The sequence below is a fragment of the Pelodiscus sinensis genome, chromosome 2 (assembly GCF_052426305.1).
Source record: "Pelodiscus sinensis isolate ZL-2025 chromosome 2, ASM5242630v1, whole genome shotgun sequence".
In the NCBI taxonomy this organism is placed as follows: domain Eukaryota; kingdom Metazoa; phylum Chordata; order Testudines; family Trionychidae; genus Pelodiscus; species Pelodiscus sinensis.
In genome coordinates this window covers 264,354,997-264,378,904 of record NC_143053.1, presented here as the reverse complement: position 1 = coordinate 264,378,904, position 23,908 = coordinate 264,354,997, and the positions used below count along the sequence as shown (strand labels likewise).

The following is a 23,908-nucleotide window of genomic DNA, read 5'->3' as shown; positions in this document are numbered from 1 at the left end:
CCTCCCGCCCTCCCGCGGCCTGCTGGGTGCACGGGGAGAACCTCCCGCCGTCCCGCGGCCTGCTGGGTGCACGGGGAGAACCTCCCCCCGTCCCGCGGCCTGCTGGGTGCACGGGGAGAACCTCCCGCCCTCCCGCGGCCTGCTGGGTGCACGGGGAGAACCTCCCGCCCTCCCGCGGCCTGCTGGGTGCACGGGGAGAACCTCCCGCCCTCCCGCGGCCTGCTGGGTGCACGGGGAGAACCTCCCGCCCTCCCGCGGCCTGCTGGGTGCACGGGGAGAACCTCCCGCCCTCCCGCGGCCTGCTGGGTGCACGGGGAGAACCTCCCGCCCTCCCGCGGCCTGCTGGGTGCACGGGGAGAACCTCCCGCCCTCCCGCGGCCTGCTGGGTGCACGGGGAGAACCTCCCGCCCTCCCGCGGCCTGCTGGGTGCACGGGGAGAACCTCCCGCCCTCCCGCGGCCTGCTGGGTGCACGGGGAGAACCTCCCGCCCTCCCGCGGCCTGCTGGGTGCACGGGGAGAACCTCCCGCCCTCCCGCGGCCTGCTGGGTGCACGGGGAGAACCTCCCGCCCTCCCGCGGCCTGCTGGGTGCACGGGGAGAACCTCCCGCCGTCCCGCGGCCTGCTGGGTGCACGGGGAGAACCTCCCGCCGTCCCGCGGCCTGCTGGGTGCACGGGGAGAACCTCCCGCCCTCCCGCGGCCTGCTGGGTGCACGGGGAGAACCTCCCGCCCTCCCGCGGCCTGCTGGGTGCACGGGGAGAACCTCCCGCCCTCCCGCGGCCTGCTGGGTGCACGGGGAGAACCTCCCGCCGTCCCGCGGCCTGCTGGGTGCACGGGGAGAACCTCCCCCGTCCCGCGGCCTGCTGGGTGCACGGGGAGAACCTCCCGCCCTCCCGCGGCCTGCTGGGTGCACGGGGAGAACCTCCCGCCCTCCCGCGGCCTGCTGGGTGCACGGGGAGAACCTCCCGCCCTCCCGCGGCCTGCTGGGTGCACGGGGAGAACCTCCCGCCCTCCCGCGGCCTGCTGGGTGCACGGGGAGAACCTCCCGCCGTCCCGCGGCCTGCTGGGTGCACGGGGAGAACCTCCCGCCCTCCCGCGGCCTGCTGGGTGCACGGGGAGAACCTCCCGCCGTCCCGCGGCCTGCTGGGTGCACGGGGAGAACCTCCCGCCCTCCCGCGGCCTGCTGGGTGCACGGGGAGAACCTCCCGCCCTCCCGCGGCCTGCTGGGTGCACGGGGAGAACCTCCCGCCCTCCCGCGGCCTGCTGGGTGCACGGGGAGAACCTCCCGCCCTCCCGCGGCCTGCTGGGTGCACGGGGAGAACCTCCCGCCCTCCCGCGGCCTGCTGGGTGCACGGGGAGAACCTCCCGCCCTCCCGCGGCCTGCTGGGTGCACGGGGAGAACCTCCCGCCCTCCCGCGGCCTGCTGGGTGCACGGGGAGAACCTCCCGCCGTCCCGCGGCCTGCTGGGTGCACGGGGAGAACCTCCCGCCCTCCCGCGGCCTGCTGGGTGCACGGGGAGAACCTCCCGCCGTCCCGCGGCCTGCTGGGTGCACGGGGAGAACCTCCCGCCCTCCCGCGGCCTGCTGGGTGCACGGGGAGAACCTCCCGCCGTCCCGCGGCCTGCTGGGTGCACGGGGAGAACCTCCCGCCCTCCCGCGGCCTGCTGGGTGCACGGGGAGAACCTCCCGCCCTCCCGCGGCCTGCTGGGTGCACGGGGAGAACCTCCCGCCCTCCCGCGGCCTGCTGGGTGCACGGGGAGAACCTCCCGCCCTCCCGCGGCCTGCTGGGTGCACGGGGAGAACCTCCCGCCCTCCCGCGGCCTGCTGGGTGCACGGGGAGAACCTCCCGCCCTCCCGCGGCCTGCTGGGTGCACGGGGAGAACCTCCCGCCCTCCCGCGGCCTGCTGGGTGCACGGGGAGAACCTCCCGCCCTCCCGCGGCCTGCTGGGTGCACGGGGAGAACCTCCCGCCCTCCCGCGGCCTGCTGGGTGCACGGGGAGAACCTCCCGCCGTCCCGCGGCCTGCTGGGTGCACGGGGAGAACCTCCCGCCGTCCCGCGGCCTGCTGGGTGCACGGGGAGAACCTCCCGCCGTCCCGCGGCCTGCTGGGTGCACGGGGAGAACCTCCCGCCGTCCCGCGGCCTGCTGGGTGCACGGGGAGAACCTCCCGCCGTCCCGCGGCCTGCTGGGTGCACGGGGAGAACCTCCCGCCGTCCCGCGGCCTGCTGGGTGCACGGGGAGAACCTCCCGCCCTCCCGCGGCCTGCTGGGTGCACGGGGAGAACCTCCCGCCCTCCCGCGGCCTGCTGGGTGCACGGGGAGAACCTCCCGCCCTCCCGCGGCCTGCTGGGTGCACGGGGAGAACCTCCCGCCCTCCCGCGGCCTGCTGGGTGCACGGGGAGAACCTCCCGCCCTCCCGCGGCCTGCTGGGTGCACGGGGAGAACCTCCCGCCGTCCCGCGGCCTGCTGGGTGCACGGGGAGAACCTCCCGCCGTCCCGCGGCCTGCTGGGTGCACGGGGAGAACCTCCCGCCGTCCCGCGGCCTGCTGGGTGCACGGGGAGAACCTCCCGCCGTCCCGCGGCCTGCTGGGTGCACGGGGAGAACCTCCCGCCGTCCCGCGGCCTGCTGGGTGCACGGGGAGAACCTCCCGCCGTCCCGCGGCCTGCTGGGTGCACGGGGAGAACCTCCCGCCGTCCCGCGGCCTGCTGGGTGCACGGGGAGAACCTCCCGCCGTCCCGCGGCCTGCTGGGTGCACGGGGAGAACCTCCCGCCGTCCCGCGGCCTGCTGGGTGCACGGCTCGGGGCCAGGCTCCCTGCGTGGGCTCCCGCCAGGCACGGCTCCATCTCCCTGCAGCCTGCACGGCCCGGGCCCCTCCCAGCTAGGGCAGGCGAGCCGGCCCCGGAGCAGCCCGGACGGATAAACCCACAGGGCCACGGGGCCCACTGGCTGCAAACGCGCCCGGCCAGGGTGTGACGTAGTGGGGGTACTTGCTGGGCTGTGGTGACCCCTGCTGTCTGGAGCAAGACCCAGCAGGGAAAACCTCGCTAGGCAGAGGTAAGGCCAAACTTGTTGAACCAGTGGCCAGACACCCCCCATGGAGAGGAACAAAGGAAGGTGGATGCTGCCCTGGCTGGGGGGCAGGGCTGGAAGGGGGTTAGTTAGTTCGTGGCTGGGGGGCAGGGAATAAGGAGCTGGGGAGGGGGCTGGGACTCCCCTATCTCGAGGGGGGCACTGAGGCCTCTGAGCCCCAGTTCCTGTAACCAGATTACATCTGTGCTGCGCTGGGCTGGAGGAGCAATAAACCACCCTCAATTCCACCGGCTGCTGCAGTCTGTTTGTGCCATTTCGGGGTGCAGGAGACGGGGAACCCCCAACGCGCCATCACACAGGGCAGCTCCCGGTCTCAGCCGTCCCCCCGGGAACGATCCCGGCCAGCCAGGACCCCCCCCCCCCCGGATCCACGCACGGGGCCCTCCCCGCCCAGCCAGGACCCCCCCGGATCCGCGCACGGGGCCCTCCCCGCCCGGCCAGGACCCCCCCCCGGATCCGCGCACGGGGCCCTCCCCGCCCGGCCAGGACCCCCCCCCCCCCCGGATCCGCGCACGGGGCCCTCCCCGCCCGGCCAGGACCCCCCCCCCGGATCCGCGCACGGGGCCCTCCCCGCCCGGCCAGGACCCCCCCCCCCCGGATCCGCGCACGGGGCCCTCCCCGCCCAGCCAGGACCCCCCCCCCGGATCCGCGCACGGGGCCCTCCCCGCCCGGCCAGGACCCCCCCCCCGGATCCGCGCACGGGGCACTCCCCGCCCGGCCGGGACCCCCCCCCCGGATCCGCGCACGGGGCCCCCCCCGCCCGGCCGGGACCCCCCCCCCGGATCCGCGCACGGGGCCCTCCCCGCCCGGCCGGGACCCCCCCCCGGATCCACGCACGGGGCCCTCTCCGCCCGGCCGGGACCCCCCCCCGGATCCGCGCACGGGGCCCTCCCCGCCCGGCCGGGACCCCCCCCCCCCCCCCGGATCCGCGCACGGGGCCCTCCCCGCCCGGCCAGGACCCCCCCGGATCCGCGCACGGGGCCCTCCCCGCCCGGCCAGGACCCCCCCCCCCCCCCGGATCCGCGCACGGGGCCCTCCCCGCCCGGCCAGGACCCCCCCGGATCCACACACGGGGCCCTCCCCGCCCAGCCGGGACCCCCCCGGATCCACGCACGGGGCCCTCCCCGCCCGGCCAGGACCCCCCCCCGGATCCACGCACGGGGCCCTCCCCGCCCAGCCAGGACCCCCCCGGATCCGTGCACGGGGCCCTCCCCGCCCGGCCAGGACCCCCCCCCCGGATCCGCGCACGGGGCCCTCCCCGCCCGGCCAGGACCCCCCCCCCCCCCCCGGATCCGCGCACGGGGCCCTCCCCGCCCTGCCACAGGATGGAGCAGGCTCTGCCCCCCCTGCCTCCCGCCGGACCCCGCCCAGCCAGGGCCCCTCCTGCGGGTGCTGAGCTTCCCCCCCCCGCGGGGACCCGCGCCCCCGGCTGGCCAGAGCCAAGGGCCAGGGACCTGCCCGCCAGCCACACACACTGGCTCCTTCACCCGGGCAGCAGGGACCCTTCTACTGCCCAGAAGGCGGCTTCCCGCTCCCAGCCAGCAAACCGACGCCGGCCCGCCCGGAGCGTCACGGGGACGCCAACTGCGACGGCGCCTCGGGGACCCCGGCCCTGCACCCGGAGCAGCCAGACCGGGCCCCGCCGGCCGGGAGAACAGGGGGGTCGTCGCTCCTCCGGGTACCGCCCCGCGCAGACGGGACGTGGCTCCAGGAGTCAGGGGCAGGGATCCATCCCCCCAGCCCCTCAGCACCCAGCTTAGGCTCTTCCCTTCATGGTTCCCAGCCAGAAACTCCTCACTCCCGGCCCTGCCCCTTTGTCTCCCCCGGGAAGAGCCTTGTTACTGGTCAAACTGGCCAATCCACGTGGGGAGTCAGTGGGAATTGCACAGCCCAGCCCAGGGGGTCCCGGTCACAGATCAGACCCCCCCCCGCGTCACACCTCTCCCACTCCGGAGCGAACTGAGCAGGGTCACTGCACTGAAGGGCCCCGCAGCACCCATCGCCACCCTCAGGAAAGGCTCCTCTACGCCGGGCAGGGGCCTCAAGGCAGCTTTCCTCTGTCCTGGGCCTTCCCCCCCGCTGGCAGGAGTCGCAGGCCCGGCAGTGCTGCTGCGCGGCGCAAATACCCCCGGCCAGGAGAAGTGTTGGAGCAGCCTCGGCCGCGTGCGCCGGATCCCCCGGTGGCCCCCAACGGGGATGTCATGGGCCAGGTGCAGCAGCTTCGGCGATACCTTTGGGGAGCCCCCACCCCCCACCTTCCTGTACAGGAATCCCCTCCCACAGGACCCTCTCCTGGCAGCCTCCCCCTAGGGCTGAGCTGCGCCCAGGTCCCTCAGGCTCCGCAAGGAGGGATCCGTCTGCCCCTCCACCTGGAGTTCCGCAGCTGGGGCAGGGACGGGGACCTGTCACCCCACTGCCTGGGTCCGGAGTCCCAGCCCGGCCGGGTCCCGTGTCTGCTGGGATGGGGCCCTGCACCCCCTGCAGAGAGCCCTCCCCTAGATCAGGGTCACCAGCCCCTTGTTGGCTCTGGCTACGGGTGGTGACCAGCATCCTGTGGGGTCCGTCTGGCCACTGCTCTAGGTCACCCCCCATCAGCGCCTGCGTGGGCAAGTGCCGGTGACCCCCACTTCCTTGGGGCCTCCTTGGCCCCCATTTCAGATGCACCCGGGCTACAGGCACCTTAAACGGGTCCCGTCTATGCCCCTCGGAGTCAGCTGAGTGTTGGGCACCATGTGGTCTGGGGTACGACCTCGGGCAGGGCCAGCGTCACCTCCACCCCCGTGTCCCAGAAACCCGTCACCGCCCTGCACCCACCTGCAGGGGCACGAGGCTCTCGCTCCGCAGGGCCGCCCTGCCCCCACCCGGTACACGGAGAGACCTGCCTCCGGAGCATCAGGTCTCTGGGAGGGGTCGGCCTGAGCAGCCTTCCCCCGGCTCTGAGCTGAGGTTTGCCCGCCGGCCCCTGCCCCGGGGCAGTCTGCCCTTCCCCCAGCCCCAGCCAGGTACCCTGGAACGTCTCGGGTCGTGGGACCTGGCCTGGTGCCTGGTGCACTGAGCCTCTCGTGGCCCCTTTGCCCGCAGCGATGGCAGGTTAGGTCCTGCGGGCCCCTTCGGGCCGGCTCCGTCCAGGCCCTGCCTGTGTCTCTGGGGGGTGGTTGGCTGGTCTCTGTGTCTTGGGCTCGCCCCGTAGGTGCCTCCCTCCGTCGCTCAGCCGAGATCCGGTCTCTGCGCGATTCCCTCTCTCCGGGACTCCCGTTCACACCCGGACCGGCTCTCCGTGAACTCGGCCGCCAGCCTCCCGGCCTCCTGGGTCCTCTGGCCTCCGGTCCTGGAGCCACAGCCTCAGGCTGGGCGGGCACGCTCCATAGAACTGCTCCAGCATCAGCAGCTTAAGCAGGTCCCGTGCGGTCTGGGCCCCGGCCCCGCACACCCACTCGCGGCAGGATTGCGCCAGGCGGGAGCCAGATCCACATAGATCTCCCCCGGCTCCTTCTGCCCCCCAGAACTTCCTCCTGTACGTCTCGGGGGTCAGCCCGGACTTGTGCCGCAGGGCCTCCTTGACCCGTTCGTAGGCGCCCGGCGGCAGATCCTCCAGCTGGTTGAGCCCCCTGCGGCCTCCTGATCCAGCAAGGGGGGAGCGGCTGGAGCCGGTCCGCGGGGGGATGGTGCAGTTCACAGGCCCGCTCGAAGGAGTTCAGGGACCGTCCACGTCCCCCACGTCCTTACACTGGGCCAACACGAGCTGCTCCAAGCGTCTGGCCGCCCCGGACCCCCTGGGCCCCTCCCTGCTCACCGCAGCCGGGGCCCCTCGGCGTCTCCGCTCCGCCATGGCCGGCTTGTGCTGCCGCTGCCTCTCTCGGTCCTGGCGTCCTTCTCTTGGTGCTGTACCTCCAATTCCTTCATCCACAGCTCCATCTCCAGCTGCCGCAGCCCTGCCGGGATGGACCCCGCCCTGGACAAACCGCTGCCGGCAGAGCGTGGCCTGGTGGGCACCGTGTCTCTCTGGGGGCTCCAGTCCTCCATCCAGTCCGAGAGCCGGAGACGCTCCCAGGGGGGTCTGGCTGCTCCCCACCGGGCCAGGATCCAGGCCCCTGGACGGGTCAGTCTCTTCCAGTGGGGCAATCAGCTGGGCCGTGGTTGCTTTCCCCACGGGCAGGCCCCTCTCTCTGCACAGCCCCACAAGGCTGCCCTCAGGAGCCCGCCGTAGGCCATCTCCCCGCCGGTCCCCGGGGTGCAGACTCACCGGCCGAGTGCTGCAGCGCCCCACGACTGCCAGGAATCGCTTCGCTCTGCCTCCCGCACTCCTGGCTCCAGGCCCCTCCCTTCTCCTGCGCCTCGGCACTCGCTGCTGGCAGCTCCATCCACAGGGTGCCGCGCATCCCACCCCTGACACCCCTGTGACAGCGCGACAGGGACCCCTGGCCCTGCACCCCTGGAGCAGCCAGACCAGGCCCCGCCGGCCGGTAGAACAGGGGGGTCGTCGCTCCTCCAGGTACAGCCCAGCGCAGACGGGACGTGGGTACAGGAGTCGGGGGCAGGGAGCTTCAGACCCCTTGGGTGGGGGGGCCATCACCCCCCCAACCCTCAGCACCCAGCTTAGTCTGTTCCCTTCATGTCTCCCAGCCAGAAACTGCCCCTCCCAGACCTGCCCCCAGCCAGGGGCCGTCCCCCCTCCGCCCTTTGTCTCCCCGGGGAAGAGCCTTGTTCCCTGCCAGGCTGGAACGGGGTGTCTGGGCCAGTCCACACGTGGGTGTGTGAGGTAGTGGGGGGGACCTGGCTGGTTTCTATGGCTCTGTGGTAACCCCACTGGCTGCCGCGGTACCACAGCCCAGGACAGGGAGGGGTCATTATGCAAAGGGATCTCTCAACCCCGACCAGCTACCCCCATGGGGAGGAACAAAGGAAGGGGGATGCTGCCCTGGCTGGGGGCAGGGCTGGAGGAGAGTTGGTTAGTTTCTGGCTGGGAGGATGGAGGAAGCAGCATCAGCAACAGGCTGGGGGGTTTAGAAGCCGAGACCCCTGCCCCATATCAAGGGGGGCTGAGGCATCCTAGGCCTGCCCTGGAACCAGATGACATCTGTGCTGGGCTGTATCCTGGAGAAGCAATAAACCACCTCTATTCTACTGGCTGGTGGAGTCTGTTCGTGCCATTTCAGGGGTGCAGGAGGCAGAGGAACCCCAACGCACCGTCACACTGGTGTCAGGGGTGGGATGCACTGCACCCCATGAATGGAGCTTCCAGCGGCGAGCGACAAGGCGCAGCAGAAGCAAGAGCCCAGTAGCCAGGCATGCTGGAGACAGAGCGACAGAGGAACAGGTCGTCTGTGCCCCAGAGAACCAGCCAGGGCCTGGACAGAGACAGCCCAAAGCCTAACTTGCCAGCGCTGTGGGCAAAAAGGCCACAAGAGGGCTCAGTGCACCAGGTCCCAGGACCGGGGACTTTCCAGGGTTAACTGGCTGGGGCGGGAGGAAGGGCAGGCTGCCCCAGAGGCAGGGGCTGGCAGGCAAACCTCAGCTCAGAGAGAGGGGAAGGATGCTCAGTGCACCTCCCCTGGGAGGTCTGATTCTCAGGAGGCGGATTTCTCCGTGTACCGGGTGGGGGCAGGACGGCCCCTGCGGAGCGAGTGCCTCATACCCCTGGAGGTGGATGGTAGGAAGGTGACGGGCTTCTGGGACATGGGGGCGGAGGTGACTCTGGCCCGATCCGACATAGTGGCCCCAGAGCGGATACTACCCCACGCGCAGCTGACCCTGAAGGGCATAGATGGGTCCCCGTTTAAGGTGCCTGTAGCCCGGGTACATCTGAAATGGGGGGCCAAGGAGGGCCTCAAGGAAGTGGGGGTGCACCCGCACTTGCCCACCGAGGTGCTGATGGGGAATGACCTAGAGGAGTGGCCCCATGAATCCCAGCAGGCTCTAGTCACTACCCGGAGCCAGAGCCAGCGGGGGGCTGACAACGTGGGTCCAGGGAAGGACTCCTGGCAGCGTCCTCAGGGTCCCATCCCAGTGGACACGGGGTCCAGCCAGGCTGGGACTCCGGACCTAGGCAGAGGTGGGGGACAGGTCCCGATCCCTGCCTCAGCAGCTGAATTCCAGGCTGAGGTGCAGGCAGACCCCTCCTTGCAGAGGCTGAGGGACCAGGCTGGCCTCCATGCAGCTCAGCCCCGGGGGAGAGGTGGCCAGGAGAGATTCCTGCGGGAGCGTGGGCTCCTGTTCCGTGAGTGGCTCCCCCCCAGGAAGGCGAGGGCATGGGGGGTCCAGCGGCAGCTGGTCGTCCCCCGAAAGTATCGCCTCAAGCTGCTGTATTTGGCCCACGATGTCCCCGTTGGGGGCCACCGGGGGATCCGGAGCACCCGGCTGAGGCTGCTCCAGCACTTCTATTGGCCGGGAATCTTTACAGCCATGCAGCGGTACTGCCGGTCCTGTGACTCCTGCCAGAGGGGCGGGAAGGCCCAAGACAGTAGGAAAGCGGCTTGGGGGTCTCTACCCCAGATGGACCCTCTGGGCTTGCTGAGAGAGCTATGGGAGGGGAAGACCTCCCTGGATGGAGCGTCGGGGGTGGAAGCCGCCCTGGCTGTCCAGAGAAGGCTCACTGGGCTCATGGCCCCAGCCCGAGAGACCCTGGCCAGAGATCAAGGCCAGTGGAAGGGTGGGTGTGACCCCCGAGGACAGGCCTGTGCCAGTCGCCCTGGAGCGGGGCGGCGAGTGGACAGAGGGAAGCCAGCTCATGTGGGGCCTCGCCACGGCCGGCCCGAGTCAAGGGGAGCACCCATGGCCCCAGGGCGGGTTCCCACGCAGAGGACCCGAACTTCCCTAGGTCACGAGCGGAGTGACCCTGCTCAGTTCGCTCTCGGAGGGGGGAGAACTGTGATGTAGTGGGGGTACCTGGCTGGTTTCTATGGGTCTGTGGTAACCCCCACTGGCTGCCGCAGTACCACAGCCCAGAACGACAGGGAGGGGTCATTATGCAAAGGGATCTCTCAACCGGTCGGACCAGCTGACCCCCATGGAGAGGGACAAAGGAAGGGGGATGCTGCCCTGGCTGGGGGGCAGGGCTGGAGGAGAGGGAGTTAGTTTCTGTCTGGGAGGATGGAGGAAGCAGCCTCAGCAACAGGCTGGGGGGTTTAGAAGCCAAGACCCCTGCCCCATATCAAGGGGGGCTGAGGCCTCCTAGGCCTGCCCTGTAACCTGATGACATCTGTGCTGTCCTGTATCCTGGAGAAGCAATAAACCACCTCTATTCTACTGGCTGGGGGAGTCTGTTTGAGCCATTTCGGGGGTGCAGGAGGCGGGGGAACCCCAACGCGCCGTTACAGGGTGAGTCAGTGGGAATCACACAGCCCAGCACAGGGGGACCCCGGGTACAGAGCAGCCCCCAACTACATCCCACCGACCCACTCGGAGCGCGGCACGGACGAGACACGGGGAGCCCGAGCCGCCCGGAGCAGGGCACGGACGAGACACGGGGAGCCCGAGCCGCCCGGAGCGCGGCACGGACGAGACACGGGGAGCCCGAGCCGCCCGGAGCAGGGCACGGACGAGACACGGGGAGCCCGAGCCGCCCGGAGCGCGGCACGGACGAGACACGGGGAGCCCGGGCCACCCGGAGCGCGGCACGGACGAGACACGGGGAGCCCGAGCCGCCCGGAGCAGGGCAAGGACGAGACACGGGGAGCCCGAGCCGCCCGGAGCGTGGCACGGACGAGACACGGGGGCTCCCCAGAGAATCCCAAGCCCACGAAGGGTCCTGCCCTTACAGAATCTGCAGACCACGGACCCGCTGTAGCCACCCAGGAGAAGAATTAATCCCAGTGAGGTGCAGGGGGCTCAGGCTCACTCATGCACATTTGGGGGGGGGGGCTGCTGTGGCTGGAGCTAGCAGGCTCTAGAGCAGGCTCAGTTCTAGAGAAAGAGGCTGTGATCAGTGGCTCTCGCTGCCTTTAGCGCCCCCCTTACGCATCCCCCACAGGGTCCAACCAGGAAGGTCCCTGTGCCACGGCTGCGGCAGTGACGGGTACGGGGGCCCTTCAGCCACATCACCATAGTCCTTAGGCCCTTACGGGCAGCAGCAGAGATGACCCCAAGCCCACTTGGCTACACACATGCCCTACACCAAGCCTGGGTCTCAGAGATGATCCTAATACCGGATCACCGGGCCCATGTGCCGTTCAGTAAGGGATCCACCACAACCTGCCCACAGAGCCACGGAGACAACACTCCAGCTCGCCCAGGCCCACATGCCATTCAGTAAGGAATCCACCACAACCTGCCCGCAGAGCCACGGAGACAACGCTCCAGCTCGCCCAGGCCGACGTGCCATTCAGTAAGGAATCCACCACAACCTGCCCACAGAGCCACGGAGACAACACTCCAGCTCGCCCAGGCCGACGTGCCATTCAGTAAGGGATCCACCACAACCTGCCCACAGAGCCACGGAGACAAAACTCCAGCTCGCCCACGCCCACATGCCATTCAGTAAGGGATCCACCACAACCTGCCCGCAGAGCCACGGAGACAACGCTCCAGCTCGCCCAGGCCGACGTGCCATTCAGTAAGGGATCCACCACAACCTGCCCACAGAGCCACGGAGACAACACTCCAGCTCGCCCAGGCCCACATGCCATTCAGTAAGGGATCCACCACAACCTGCCCACAGAGACACGGAGACAACACTCCAGCTCGCCCACGCCCACATGCCATTCAGTAAGGGATCCACCACAACCTGCCCACAGAGCCACGGAGACAACGCTCCAGCTCGCCCAGGCCGACGTGCCATTCAGTAAGGGATCCACCACAACCTGCCCACAGAGCCACAGACTACCACACCAGCTCACCCAGGCCCACGTACTGTTCAGTAACGGATCCACCACAACCTGGCCACAGAGCCACGGAGACAACGCTCCAGCTCGCCCAGGCCCACGTGCCGTTCAGTAACGGATCCACCACAACCTACCCACAGAGACACGGACTACCACACCAGCTCACCCAGGCCCACGTGCTGTTCAGTAACGGATCCACCACAACCTGCCCAGAGAGACACGGACCAACACACCAGCTCACCCAGGCCCACGTGCTGTTCAGTAACAGATCCACCACAACCTGCCCGCAGAGCCATGGAGACAACGCTCCAGCTCGCCCAGGCCCACATGCCATTCAGTAACGGATCCACCACAACCTGGCCACAGAGCCACGGAGACAATGCTCCAGCTCTCCCAGGCCCACGTGCCGTTCAGTAACGGATCCACCACAACCTGCCCACAGAGACACAGACCAACACGCCAGCTCACCCAGGTCCACGTGCCATTCAGTAACGGATCCACCACAACCTGCCCACAAAGACACAGACCAACACGCCAGCTCGCCCAGGCCCACGTGCCGTTCAGTAACGGATCCACCACAACCTGCCCACAGAGACATGGACCAACACGCCAGCTCGGCCAGGCCCACGTACCATTCAGTAACGGATCCACCACAACCTGCCCACAGAGCCACGGAGACAACACTCCAGCTCGCCCAGGCCCACGTGCTGTTCAGTAACGGATCCACCACAACCTGCCCACAGAGCCACAGACCAACACGCCAGCTCACCCAGGCCCACGTGCTGTTCAGTAAGGTATCCACCACAACCTACCCACAGAGACACGGACCAATGCTCCAGCTCGCCCAGGCCCACGTGCTGTTCAGTAACGGATCCACCACAACCTGCCCACAGAGACACGGACCAACACACCAGCTCACCCAGGCCCACGTGCTGTTCAGTAACAGATCCACCACAACCTGCCCGCAGAGCCATGGAGACAACGCTCCAGCTCGCCCAGGCCCACGTGCCATTCAGTAACGGATCCACCACAACCTGCCCACAGAGACACGGACTACCACACCAGCTCACCCAGGCCCACGTGCCATTCAGTAAGGGATCCATCACAACCTGTTCTCAGAGCCACGGAGCCAACAGAGCAGACTGCCGAGGCTCATGTGCCGTTGAGTAATGGAGCCATCACAACCTGCCCACACAGCCACAGAACAACACACTAGCTTGCCCAGGTCCACGTGCTGTTCAGTAATGGCTCCATCACAACCTGCCCACAGAGCCACGGAGCCAACACACCAGCTCACCCAGGTCCATGTGCCATTCAATAATGGCTCCACCACAACCTGCCCACAGAGACACGGACCAACACGCCAGCTCACCCAGGCCCACGTGCCATTCAGTACCGGATCCATCACAACCTTCCCACAGAGCCACGGAGCCAACACACCAGCTCACCCAGGTCCACGTACCGTTCAGTACTGGATCCATCACAACCTGTTCTCAGAGCCACGGAGCCAACACACCAGCTCACCCAGGTCCACGTGCCGTTCAGTACTGGATCCATCACAACCTGTTCTCAGAGCCACGGAGCCAACACACCAGCTCACCCAGGTCCACGTGCCGTTCAGTACTGGATCCATCACAACCTGTTCTCAGAGCCACGGAGCCAACACACCAGCTCACCCAGGTCCACGTGCCGTTCAGTACTGGATCCATCGCAACCTGTTCTCAGAGCCACAGAGCCAACACATCAGCTCGCCCAGGTCCACGTGCCATTCAGTACTGGATCCATCACAACCTGTTCTCAGAGCCACGGAGCCAACACACCAGCTCACCCAGGTCCACGTGCCGTTCAGTACTGGATCCATCACAACCTGTTCTCAGAGCCATGGAGCCAACACACCAGCTCACCCAGGTCCACGTGCCATTCAGTACTGGATCCATCACAACCTGTTCTCAGAGCCACGGAGCCAACACACCAGCTCACCCAGGTCCACGTGCCGTTCAGTACTGGATCCATCACAACCTGTTCTCAGAGCCATGGAGCCAACACACCAGCTCACCCAGGTCCACGTGCCATTCAGTACTGGATCCATCACAACCTGTTCTCAGAGCCATGGAGCCAACACACCAGCTCACCCAGGCCCTCGTGCCGTTCAGTACTGGATCCATCGCAACCTGTTCTCAGAGCCACGGAGCCAACACACCAGCTCACCCAGGTCCACGTGCCGTTCAGTACTGGATCCATCACAACCTGTTCTCAGAGCCACGGAGCCAACACACCAGCTCACCCAGGTCCACGTGCCATTCAGTACTGGATCCATCACAACCTACTTGCAGAGCCACAGACCAACACAGCCGCTCGCCCAGGCCCTCGTGCCGTTCAATACCGGATCCATCAGAGCCTGCCTGCAGAGCCACGGAGCCAATGGGCCGCTGCGGCCAGGCCCACGTCCCATTCAGTAACGGCTCCATCACAACCTACTTGCAGAGCCACGGACCAACACGCCAGCTCGCCCGGGCGCAGGGCTCCATTTTCTGCAGCGCACATGGCTCTGGGAGCCGGAGCTGAGTGGGCAGGCGGAGGCAGCTCCTGGCAGGAAGGGGCCGATCACACTTCCACAAGGCACTTTGATGGTTGCTAATGAGGCGCAAGGGAGCCGAGGCGAAGCCTCCTTAGGAAGGAGACAAACAAGCCCAGGCGGCAATTCTGACACAGCAGCAAACTTCGCGCATCCCCGGCAGCCCGAGCCCAGGGCACAAGGCCCCACAGCACGGAGCCTGCCAGGAAAGGGCCCGACGTCCCCGGGACAGCGCCGAGCCGGTGCCACGCTGACCAGGGCCTCGTGTGCGACCAGAGCCGGCCCCACGGCACGTGGCCAAGTCAGTGCGAGAGCCAAGGCGGCCTCGGCCTGGGGGCTAAACCGTCCCACTGCAGGGGGGCTGCCTGGGCCCCGCCCCGGGGCCACCCCGAGGGGGCCCCACACCCCGGTCCGCAGCCAGCCGGGCCACCGGGCCCCCGGCCCCGGCCCCAGCCCCCCCGCAGCCGCCCGGCTCACCCTCGATGGCGATGACGTGCTCGCGGATCTGGCCCTGCAGCCCCAGGTCCTCCAGCCGCTCCAGCAGGTCGTAGATCGCGTAGATGTTGGGATGCACCGACTCGAAGCGGCCGATCTCGGCGCGGATGGCCGCGGAGTTGGAGAGGCCGAACTGCGGCGGGGGCGGCCCGGGCTGCGGCGGCCCCGAGGAGCCCGGCCCCGGCCCGCCCGGCGCCGCCAGGCTCTGCTGCTGCGGGCTCGCCCCGGGCCCCGCCGGGAAGTTCATGGCTGCGGGGCGCGGCGGGCTCAGGCCGCGGGCAGGCGCTGCATGGCGCGGTGCGGTGCGTGCGGTGCGGTGAGACGCGGCTCCGCTGCTCCCGAGCCCGGCCGCCAGCAGCCGCCGCAGCAGGACCCGCGTCACGCACCGCCCCCGCCTCGCCCCGCGTCAGCGCCGGCTCCGGGGACCGGCCCCCGCAGGGGTGGGGAGAGCCCCTCCCTCCCTCCCTCCCTCCGCCCGGCCGGCCCGATCCCTGCCAGGCCCCGCTCCGGGACACCCGGCCAGGGCTGGGGGCTTCCTCCCGCCGCAGTAGCCCAGGACGGTCCGAGGGGCCCCGTGGCCGGGTGCCCGGAGTGAACAGGGACCGTCACGTGATCACTGCCCACCCGAGCCAGGGGCACCAGCTGCCCAGTAGCCACTGATGGGCCTGACCTCCAAGAAGTCTCTAGCTCGTCCTTGCGCCCTGTTCGGCTTCCGGCCTTGGCAGCGTCCCCTGGCAGGGAGTTCCACAGGGAATCCCCAGGGCTCGCGCCAAGGGTGGCACCGCAGGGTGACTTGCCCAGACAAGCAAAGGGCCGGAGCAGCCAGCGGGTCACTGTGGCCCCTTAGGGACGCCCCGTTTAGGGCAGGGCTATTGTCCGGCCATTTCTCCATCTGCCCGGTAAGCCCCAGCTACCTGGGGTCTGGCCGGCGGGCTGGGGCGTCCCTCACAAGCCAGCAGGGCCCGGTCTGAGCGGCAGAGCCAGGTACGCCAGAGAGCAGGCAGCCGGGTGTTTTCAGCACGCTCCAGACACCACGCCCCGGCCTCCGGGTGCTTGTTTGCTCCAAGTGCGGCAAACCGGCCTGTTGAACTGAAGTGCAGCCACACCGATTTGTTCCTGCATTAATCACGGTGTTTGCACGGCTCTGCCCTCGTTCCAGGCCCCGGCACCGCGGCACACGCCCCCCGCGTGCTGCGTCTCACCAGCCAGCGCTGCGGCAGCCGAGGGCAATTCGGGACCTGCTACAAACGGCCTTCCTTGCACTCCTGCCTCCTGGCAGATCTCGGCCACCCCTTCTGGGCTGCGGTGGGGCCGGGTGCAAGACCTGCGGCCGTGACACTCGCTCATGCCAGCAGGCCGGGGCTCACGGTGTAACCCCGTCACCTCAAATACCCCCTTACCCAATTCCTGGGGCTCACGGTGTAACCCCGTTAACTCAGGTACCCCCTTACCCAATTCCTGGGGTTCACAGTGTAACCCCGTCACCTCAAATACCCCCTTACCCAATTCCTGGGACTCACAGTGTAACCCCGTTAACTCAGGTACCCCCTTACCCAATTCCTGGGGTTCACAGTGTAACCCCGTCACCTCAAATACCCCCTTACCCAATTCCTGGGGCTCACGGTGCAACCCCGTCACCTCAAATACCCCCTTGCCCAATTCCTGGGGCTCACGGTGTAACCCCGTCACCTCAAATACCCCCTTACCCAATTCCTGGGGCCCACGGTGTAACCCCGTCACCTCAAATACCCCCTTGCCCAATTCCTGGGGCTCACGGTGTAACCCCGTCACCTCAAATACCCCCTTACCCAATTTCTGGGGCTCACGGTGTAACCCCGTCACCTCAAATACCCCCTTGCCCAATTCCTGGGGCTCACGGTGCAACCCCGTCACCTCAAATACCCCCTTGCCCAATTCCTGGGGCTCACGGTGTAACCCCGTCACCTCAAATACCCCCTTACCCAATTCCTGGGGCCCACGGTGTAACCCCGTCACCTCAAATACCCCCTTGCCCAATTCCTGGGGCTCACGGTGTAACCCCGTCACCTCAAATACCCTCTTACCCAATTCCTGGGGCCCACGGTGTAACCCCGTCACCTCAAATACCCCCTTGCCCAATTCCTGTGGCTCACGGTGTAACCCCGTCACCTCAAATACCCCCTTGCCCAATTCCTGGGGCTCACGGTGTAACCCCGTCACCTCAAATACCCCCTTGCCCAATTCCTGGGGCCCACGGTGTAACCCCGTCACCTCAAATACCCCCTTACCCAATTCCTGGGGCCCACGGTGTAACCCCGTCACCTCAAATACCCCCTTGCACTGTGGCTGTGTCTAGACTGGCCAGTTTTTCTGGAAAATCAGCCACTTTTCCGGAAAAACTTGCCAGCTGTCTACACTGGCCGCTTGAATTTCCACAAAATCACTGATTTCCTACTGTCTGAAATCAGTGCTTCTTGCGGAAATACGATGCTGCTCCCGTTCAGGCAAAAGTCCCTTTTTGCGCAAAAGGGCCAGTGTAGACAGCTCAGATTTGTTTTCCGCAAAAAAGCCCCGATCACGAAAATGGCGATTGGGGCTTTTTTGCGGAAAAGCGCGTTTAGATTGGCAGGGACGCTTTTCCACAAAAAGTGCTTTAGCGGAAAAGCATCTGAGCCAATCTAGACGCTCTGTTCCGAAAATGCTTTAACAGAAAACTTTTCCATTAAAAGCATTTCCGGAAAATCCTGCCAGTCTAGACGCAGCCTGTAAGTCCCAGGAATTGGGTAACTCCATGAACTCAGATACACCCTCTTACCCCATTCCTGGGGCTCATGGTGGAACTCTGCTAACTCAAATACCCCCTTAGGGGGTACTCAGATACCCCACTGTACCCAATTCCTCAGACCCCTGCTAACTCAAATACCCCCTTACCCAATACCTAACCCTGCCAACTCAAATAGTCCTCTTACCAATTCCTGGGGCTCACAGTGTAACCCCATTAACTCAGGTACCCCCTTACCCAATTCCTGGGGTTCACAGTGTAACCCCATTAACTCAGGTACCCCCCCTTACCCAATTCCTGGGGCTCACAGTGTAACCCCATTAACTCAGGTACCCCCTTACCCAATTCCTGGGGCTCACAGTGTAACCCCATTAACTCAGGTACCCCCCCTTACCCAATTCCTGGGGCTCACAGTGTAACCCCATTAACTCAGGTACCCCCCTTACCCAATACCTAACCCTGCCAACTCAAATAGTCCTCTTACCAATTCCTGGGGCTCACAGTGTAACCCCATTAACTCAGGTACCCCCTTACCCAATTCCTGGGGCTCACAGTGTAACCCCGTTAACTCAGGTACCCCCTTGCCCAATTCCTGGGGTTCACAGTGTAACCCCATTAACTCAGGTACCCCCTTACCCAATTCCTGGGGCTCACAGTGTAACCCCATTAACTCAGGTACCCCCCCTTACCCAATTCCTGGGGCTCACAGTGTAACCCCGTTAACTCAGGTACCCCCTTGCCCAATTCCTGGGGTTCACAGTGTAACCCCATTAACTCAGGTACCCCCTTACCCAATTCCTGGGGCTCACAGTGTAACCCCATTAACTCAGGTACCCCCTTACCCAATTCCTGGGGCTCACAGTGTAACCCCATTAACTCAGGTACCCCCCCTTACCCAATTCCTGGGGCTCACAGTGTAACCCCATTAACTCAGGTACCCCCTTACCCAATTCCTGGGGTTCACAGTGTAACCCCATTAACTCAGGTACCCCCTTACCCAATTCCTGGGGCTCACAGTGTAACCCCATTAACTCAGGTACCCCCTTACCCAATTCCTGGGGCTCACAGTGTAACCCCATTAACTCAGGTACCCCCTTACCCAATTCCTGGGGCTCACAGTGTAACCCCATTAACTCAGGTACCCCCTTACCCAATTCCTGGGGCTCACAGTGTAACCCCGTTAACTCAGGTACCCCCTTGCCCAATTCCTGGGGTTCACAGTGTAACCCCATTAACTCAGGTACCCCCCCTTACCCAATTCCTGGGGCTCACAGTGTAACCCCATTAACTCAGGTACCCCCCCTTACCCAATTCCTGGGGCTCACAGTGTAACCCCGTTAACTCAGGTACCCCCTTGCCCAATTCCTGGGGTTCACAGTGTAACCCCATTAACTCAGGTACCCCCTTACCCAATTCCTGGGGCTCACAGTGTAACCCCATTAACTCAGGTACCCCCCCTTACCCAATTCCTGGGGCTCACAGTGTAACCCCATTAACTCAGGTACCCCCCCTTACCCAATTCCTGGGGCTCACAGTGTAACCCCATTAACTCAGGTACCCCCCTTACCCAATACCTAACCCTGCCAACTCAAATAGTCCTCTTACCAATTCCTGGGGCTCACAGTGTAACCCCATTAACTCAGGTACCCCCTTACCCAATTCCTGGGGCTCACAGTGTAACCCCATTAACTCAGGTACCCCCCTTACCCAATTCCTGGGGCTCACAGTGTAACCCCATTAACTCAGGTACCCCCCTTACCCAATACCTAACCCTGCCAACTCAAATAGTCCTCTTACCAATTCCTGGGGCTCACAGTGTAACCCCATTAACTCAGGTACCCCCTTACCCAATTCCTGGGGCTCACAGTGTAACCCCATTAACTCAGGTACCCCCTTACCCAATTCCTGGGGCTCACAGTGTAACCCCGTTAACTCAGGTACCCCCCCTTACCCAATTCCTGGGGCTCACAGTGTAACCCCGTTAACTCAGGTACCCCCCCTTACCCAATTCCTGGGGCTCACAGTGTAACCCCATTAACTCAGGTACCCCCCTTACCCAATACCTAACCCTGCCAACTCAAATAGTCCTCTTACCAATTCCTGGGGCTCACAGTGTAACCCCATTAACTCAGGTACCCCCTTACCCAATTCCTGGGGCTCACAGTGTAACCCCATTAACTCAGGTACCCCCCTTACCCAATTCCTGGGGCTCACAGTGTAACCCCATTAACTCAGGTACCCCCTTACCCAATTCCTGGGGTTCACAGTGTAACCCCATTAACTCAGGTACCCCCTTACCCAATTCCTGGGGCTCACAGTGTAACCCCATTAACTCAGGTACCCCCCTTACCCAATTCCTGGGGTTCACAGTGTAACCCCATTAACTCAGGTACCCCCTTGCCCAATTCCTGGGGCTCACGGTGTAACCCCCGTCACCTCAAATACCCCCTTACCCAATTCCTGGGGCTCACAGTGTAACCCCATTAACTCAGGTACCCCCTTACCCAATTCCTGGGGCTCACAGTGTAACCCCATTAACTCAGGTACCCCCCCTTACCCAATACCTAACCCTGCCAACTCAAATAGTCCTCTTACCAATTCCTGGGGCTCACAGTGTAACCCCATTAACTCAGGTACCCCCCCTTACCCAATTCCTGGGGCTCACAGTGTAACCCCGTTAACTCAGGTACCCCCCTTACCCAATACCTAACCCTGCCAACTCAAATAGTCCTCTTACCAAATCCTGGGGCTCACAGTGTAACCCCATTAACTCAGGTACCCCCTTACCCAATTCCTGGGGCTCACAGTGTAACCCCGTTAACTCAGGTACCCCCCTTACCCAATACCTAACCCTGCCAACTCAAATAGTCCTCTTACCAATTCCTGGGGCTCACAGTGTAACCCCATTAACTCAGGTACCCCCTTACCCAATTCCTGGGGCTCACAGTGTAACCCCATTAACTCAGGTACCCCCTTACCCAATTCCTGGGGCTCACAGTGTAACCCCATTAACTCAGGTACCCCCTTACCCAATTCCTGGGGTTCACAGTGTAACCCCATTAACTCAGGTACCCCCCTTACCCAATTCCTGGGGTTCACAGTGTAACCCCATTAACTCAGGTACCCCCTTGCCCAATTCCTGGGGCTCACGGTGTAACCCCGTCACCTCAAATACCCCCTTACCCAATTCCTGGGGCTCACAGTGTAACCCCGTTAACTCAGGTACCCCCTTACCCAATTCCTGGGGCTCACAGTGTAACCCCATTAACTCAGGTACCCCCTTACCCAATTCCTGGGGTTCACAGTGTAACCCCGTTAACTCAGGTACCCCCTTACCCAATTCCTGGGGTTCACAGTGTAACCCCGTTAACTCAGGTACCCCCTTACCCAATTCCTGGGGTTCACAGTGTAACCCCGTTAACTCAGGTACCCCCCCTTATCCAATTCCTGGGACTCACAGTGTAACCCCGTGTCACATTACCGAATTGGAGGGAAGCAGCCAGATCGCTGCTGCACCCCTAGGTGGGGGTGTTGGCCCCAGAAATTGGTATAAAAGGGAGCCATGTGGGGTATTGAATGGGAGCTTGTTGTTTTCTGATCCTGTGTACACTGTTTGTGTGAGTGTATAATGTCTGTGTGTATAGGTAGGAATCTGTAATCTGTGTGGAAGCTGAATATTTCTGTGAATGTGGTTAAGCATGGCTATGGACAGGCTGAGTAGCAAAGCCCTGTGGAACAATGACTCTCAATAGGCTATGGACACACCCAAAGAATGGGATTTGTCACCTGAGGGCAGCCAGCAGGAAACATAGAGATTGGCCTCTGACCAGGTGACTGGCTGCATACAAGAAGAGGCCAGGAAGGGGATAAAAGAGGCCATGTGGTCGATGCCATTTTGTTCTCAGCTCAGCACTTCATCCCAGAGGCAGCACTGCAGGGATTGAAGAGCCCGGAAGACCTGTGAACCCATCCTGATCGTAGGATGTGCAATAAGAACTTTTAAACCAGCAGCTGCAACATCTCTGCTAGAGCCTGCATCGAGAACTGGGGGTATGTCTACACTGAAAAGTTAGTTCGAATTAACTTTAATAGGTGCTACACTAGCGCTCCGCTAGTTCGAATTTGAATCGAACTAGCGGAGCGCTTAGTTCGAACTAGGAAAACCTCATTTTACGAGGACTAACGCCTAGTTCGAACTAGCTAGTTCAAACTAAGGGGTGTGTAGCCCCTTAATTCGAACTAGTGGGAGGCTAACCCTCCCCAGCTTTCCCTGGTGGCCACTCTGGCCAACACCAGGGAAACTCTATGCCCCCCTCCCGGCCCCGGACCCCTTAAAGGGGCACGGGCTGGCTACGGTGCCCGTGCCAGGTGCAAGCCTGCCAGCATCCAGCTAGCAGACCCGGCACCTGGCATGGCACAGAGCCACCCACCCGATGTCCCCCAGCCCACCCCCTCTTGCCGGGACCAGGCTGGCGGCTCCCGGGAGCTTGCCCTGGACCGCAAGAGGCGGGCACCTTCCTGGGCTAGTGCGGACATCGTGGACCTCGTCCATGATCTCCGCACTAGGCACAGGAAAGTGGCCGGCTAGGGCAGGAGAGCTGCCAGCCTGGCCACCCAGGACCAGGTGTGCATGAAAATCAAGGGGGTCCACTGAGACCCCCGACACTGAGCCCTGAGCTTACAATGGCCGTCCTGGGTCAGACCAAAGGTCCATCTAGCCCAGTAGCGTGTCTGCCGACAGCGGCCAACCCTAGGGACCCTGGAGGGGATGGACCGAAGACAGTGACCAAGCCATTTGTCTCGTGCCATCCCTCTCCAGCCTTCCACAAACCTTGGGCAGGGACACCACTCCTACCCTCTGGCTAATAGGACTCCATGGACCCAACCTCCATGACTTGATCTCACTTCCCTTTAAACTCTGTTCTAGTTGTAGCCTTCACAGCCTCCTGCAGCAAGGAGTTCCACAGGTTGACTATTTGCTTTGTCAAGACGAACAACTTTCTCTTACTAGTTTCAAGCCTGCTACCCATTCCTTTCCTTTGGTGTCCTCTAGTCCTTCTTTATGGGAACTCAGGAAGAACTTTTCTGAATGCACCCTCTCCACCCAACCCCTGCTTTTAGAGACCTCTATCCTGTCCCCCCTCCGTCTCCTCTTTTCTAAGCTGAACAGTCCCAGTCTCTGTAGCCTTTCTTCATCTGGGACCTGTTCCCAACCCCTGATCATGTTAGTTGCCCTCCCCTCTCCCAGCCTTTCTCTTCCCCTCTCCCACCTCCTTTTCCCAGTCTCCCCCAGTTGTGTTCAATAAAGACAGAGTCAATGTTGGAAGAAACGTTATCTTTATTTTGTACATCAATAAGAAGGGGGGCTAGGGAAGGGTAAGTGAAGGAGGTGAGGGAGGAATGGGGTACGAGCCCCCGATGGGGAGGACTGGGCTGGCTCTGCGGGCTTCTGGGGGTGGAAGCTCTCCTGCAGCCCCCCAATTGCCCCCTCTCCCCAGATGGCAGCCTGCGGCAAGTGCAGCCGGGCTGATGGCCGAGTGCTGTGATGTGCCCAGTGTGGGTACTCCGGGCAATCCAAGCCAGGACTGCTTTGCAAGCGGGGCACCCCTGAGAACTGTCTGTCCGGGGTGGGGGTCGGGACCCTTTAAGCGCAGCCCTCGGCTAGCCTGAGACAGCATCTCCATGCTCTAAGTCCTCCTCTGATGCCCTGCCGGCACTGCTTCCGGCCATCCTTAAGCCCTGTTCAGAGTCCACTCAATGTGGACTTGCTAGTTCGAATTAGCAAAACGCTAGTTCGAACTAGTTTTTAGTTCTAGATGCGTTAGTTCGAACTAGCTTAGTTCGAATTAACTAATTCGAACTAAGTTAGTTTGAACTAGCGCTGTAGTGTAGACGTACCCTGGGAGATTCGGTGCATGTAACGTACTGTACTTTAATAACCTTACTCTCATGCTTTTCTTTCTTGTAATAATAAACCTTTAGATATAGATTCTAAAGGATTGGCCCAGCGTGATTTGTGGGTAAGGTCCAGAGGGTAAATTGACCAGGGATCTGTGGCTGGTTTCTTGGAACCGGACAGAACTTGTTCGGGGTAGGTGGGATTGGGTGCTAGGACCCCCCACCTGTGTATGAGGCCCGGGGCCATCTGGGGCACGGGTATTGCTGGGGTGT

At 64.2% G+C, this 23,908-nt stretch overlaps 1 protein-coding gene across 2 annotated transcripts in view; it reads right to left on the bottom strand.

The window, feature by feature from the left end:
* Positions 1–15,445, bottom strand: part of AGAP3 (ArfGAP with GTPase domain, ankyrin repeat and PH domain 3) — a 237,354-nt gene extending 221,909 nt beyond the window's left edge. Inside the window, exon 1 of one of the 2 annotated variants that reach the window (XM_089776874.1) lies at positions 14,959–15,445. In XM_089776874.1, the coding sequence (XP_089633000.1) occupies positions 14,959–15,223 (265 nt within the window). In that variant the 5' untranslated portion in view covers positions 15,224–15,445. The remainder of the gene's footprint in view (positions 1–14,958) is intronic. The other variant, XM_075917266.2, reaches the window with a different exon arrangement.
* Between the last annotated feature and the right edge of the window lie 8,463 nt (positions 15,446–23,908).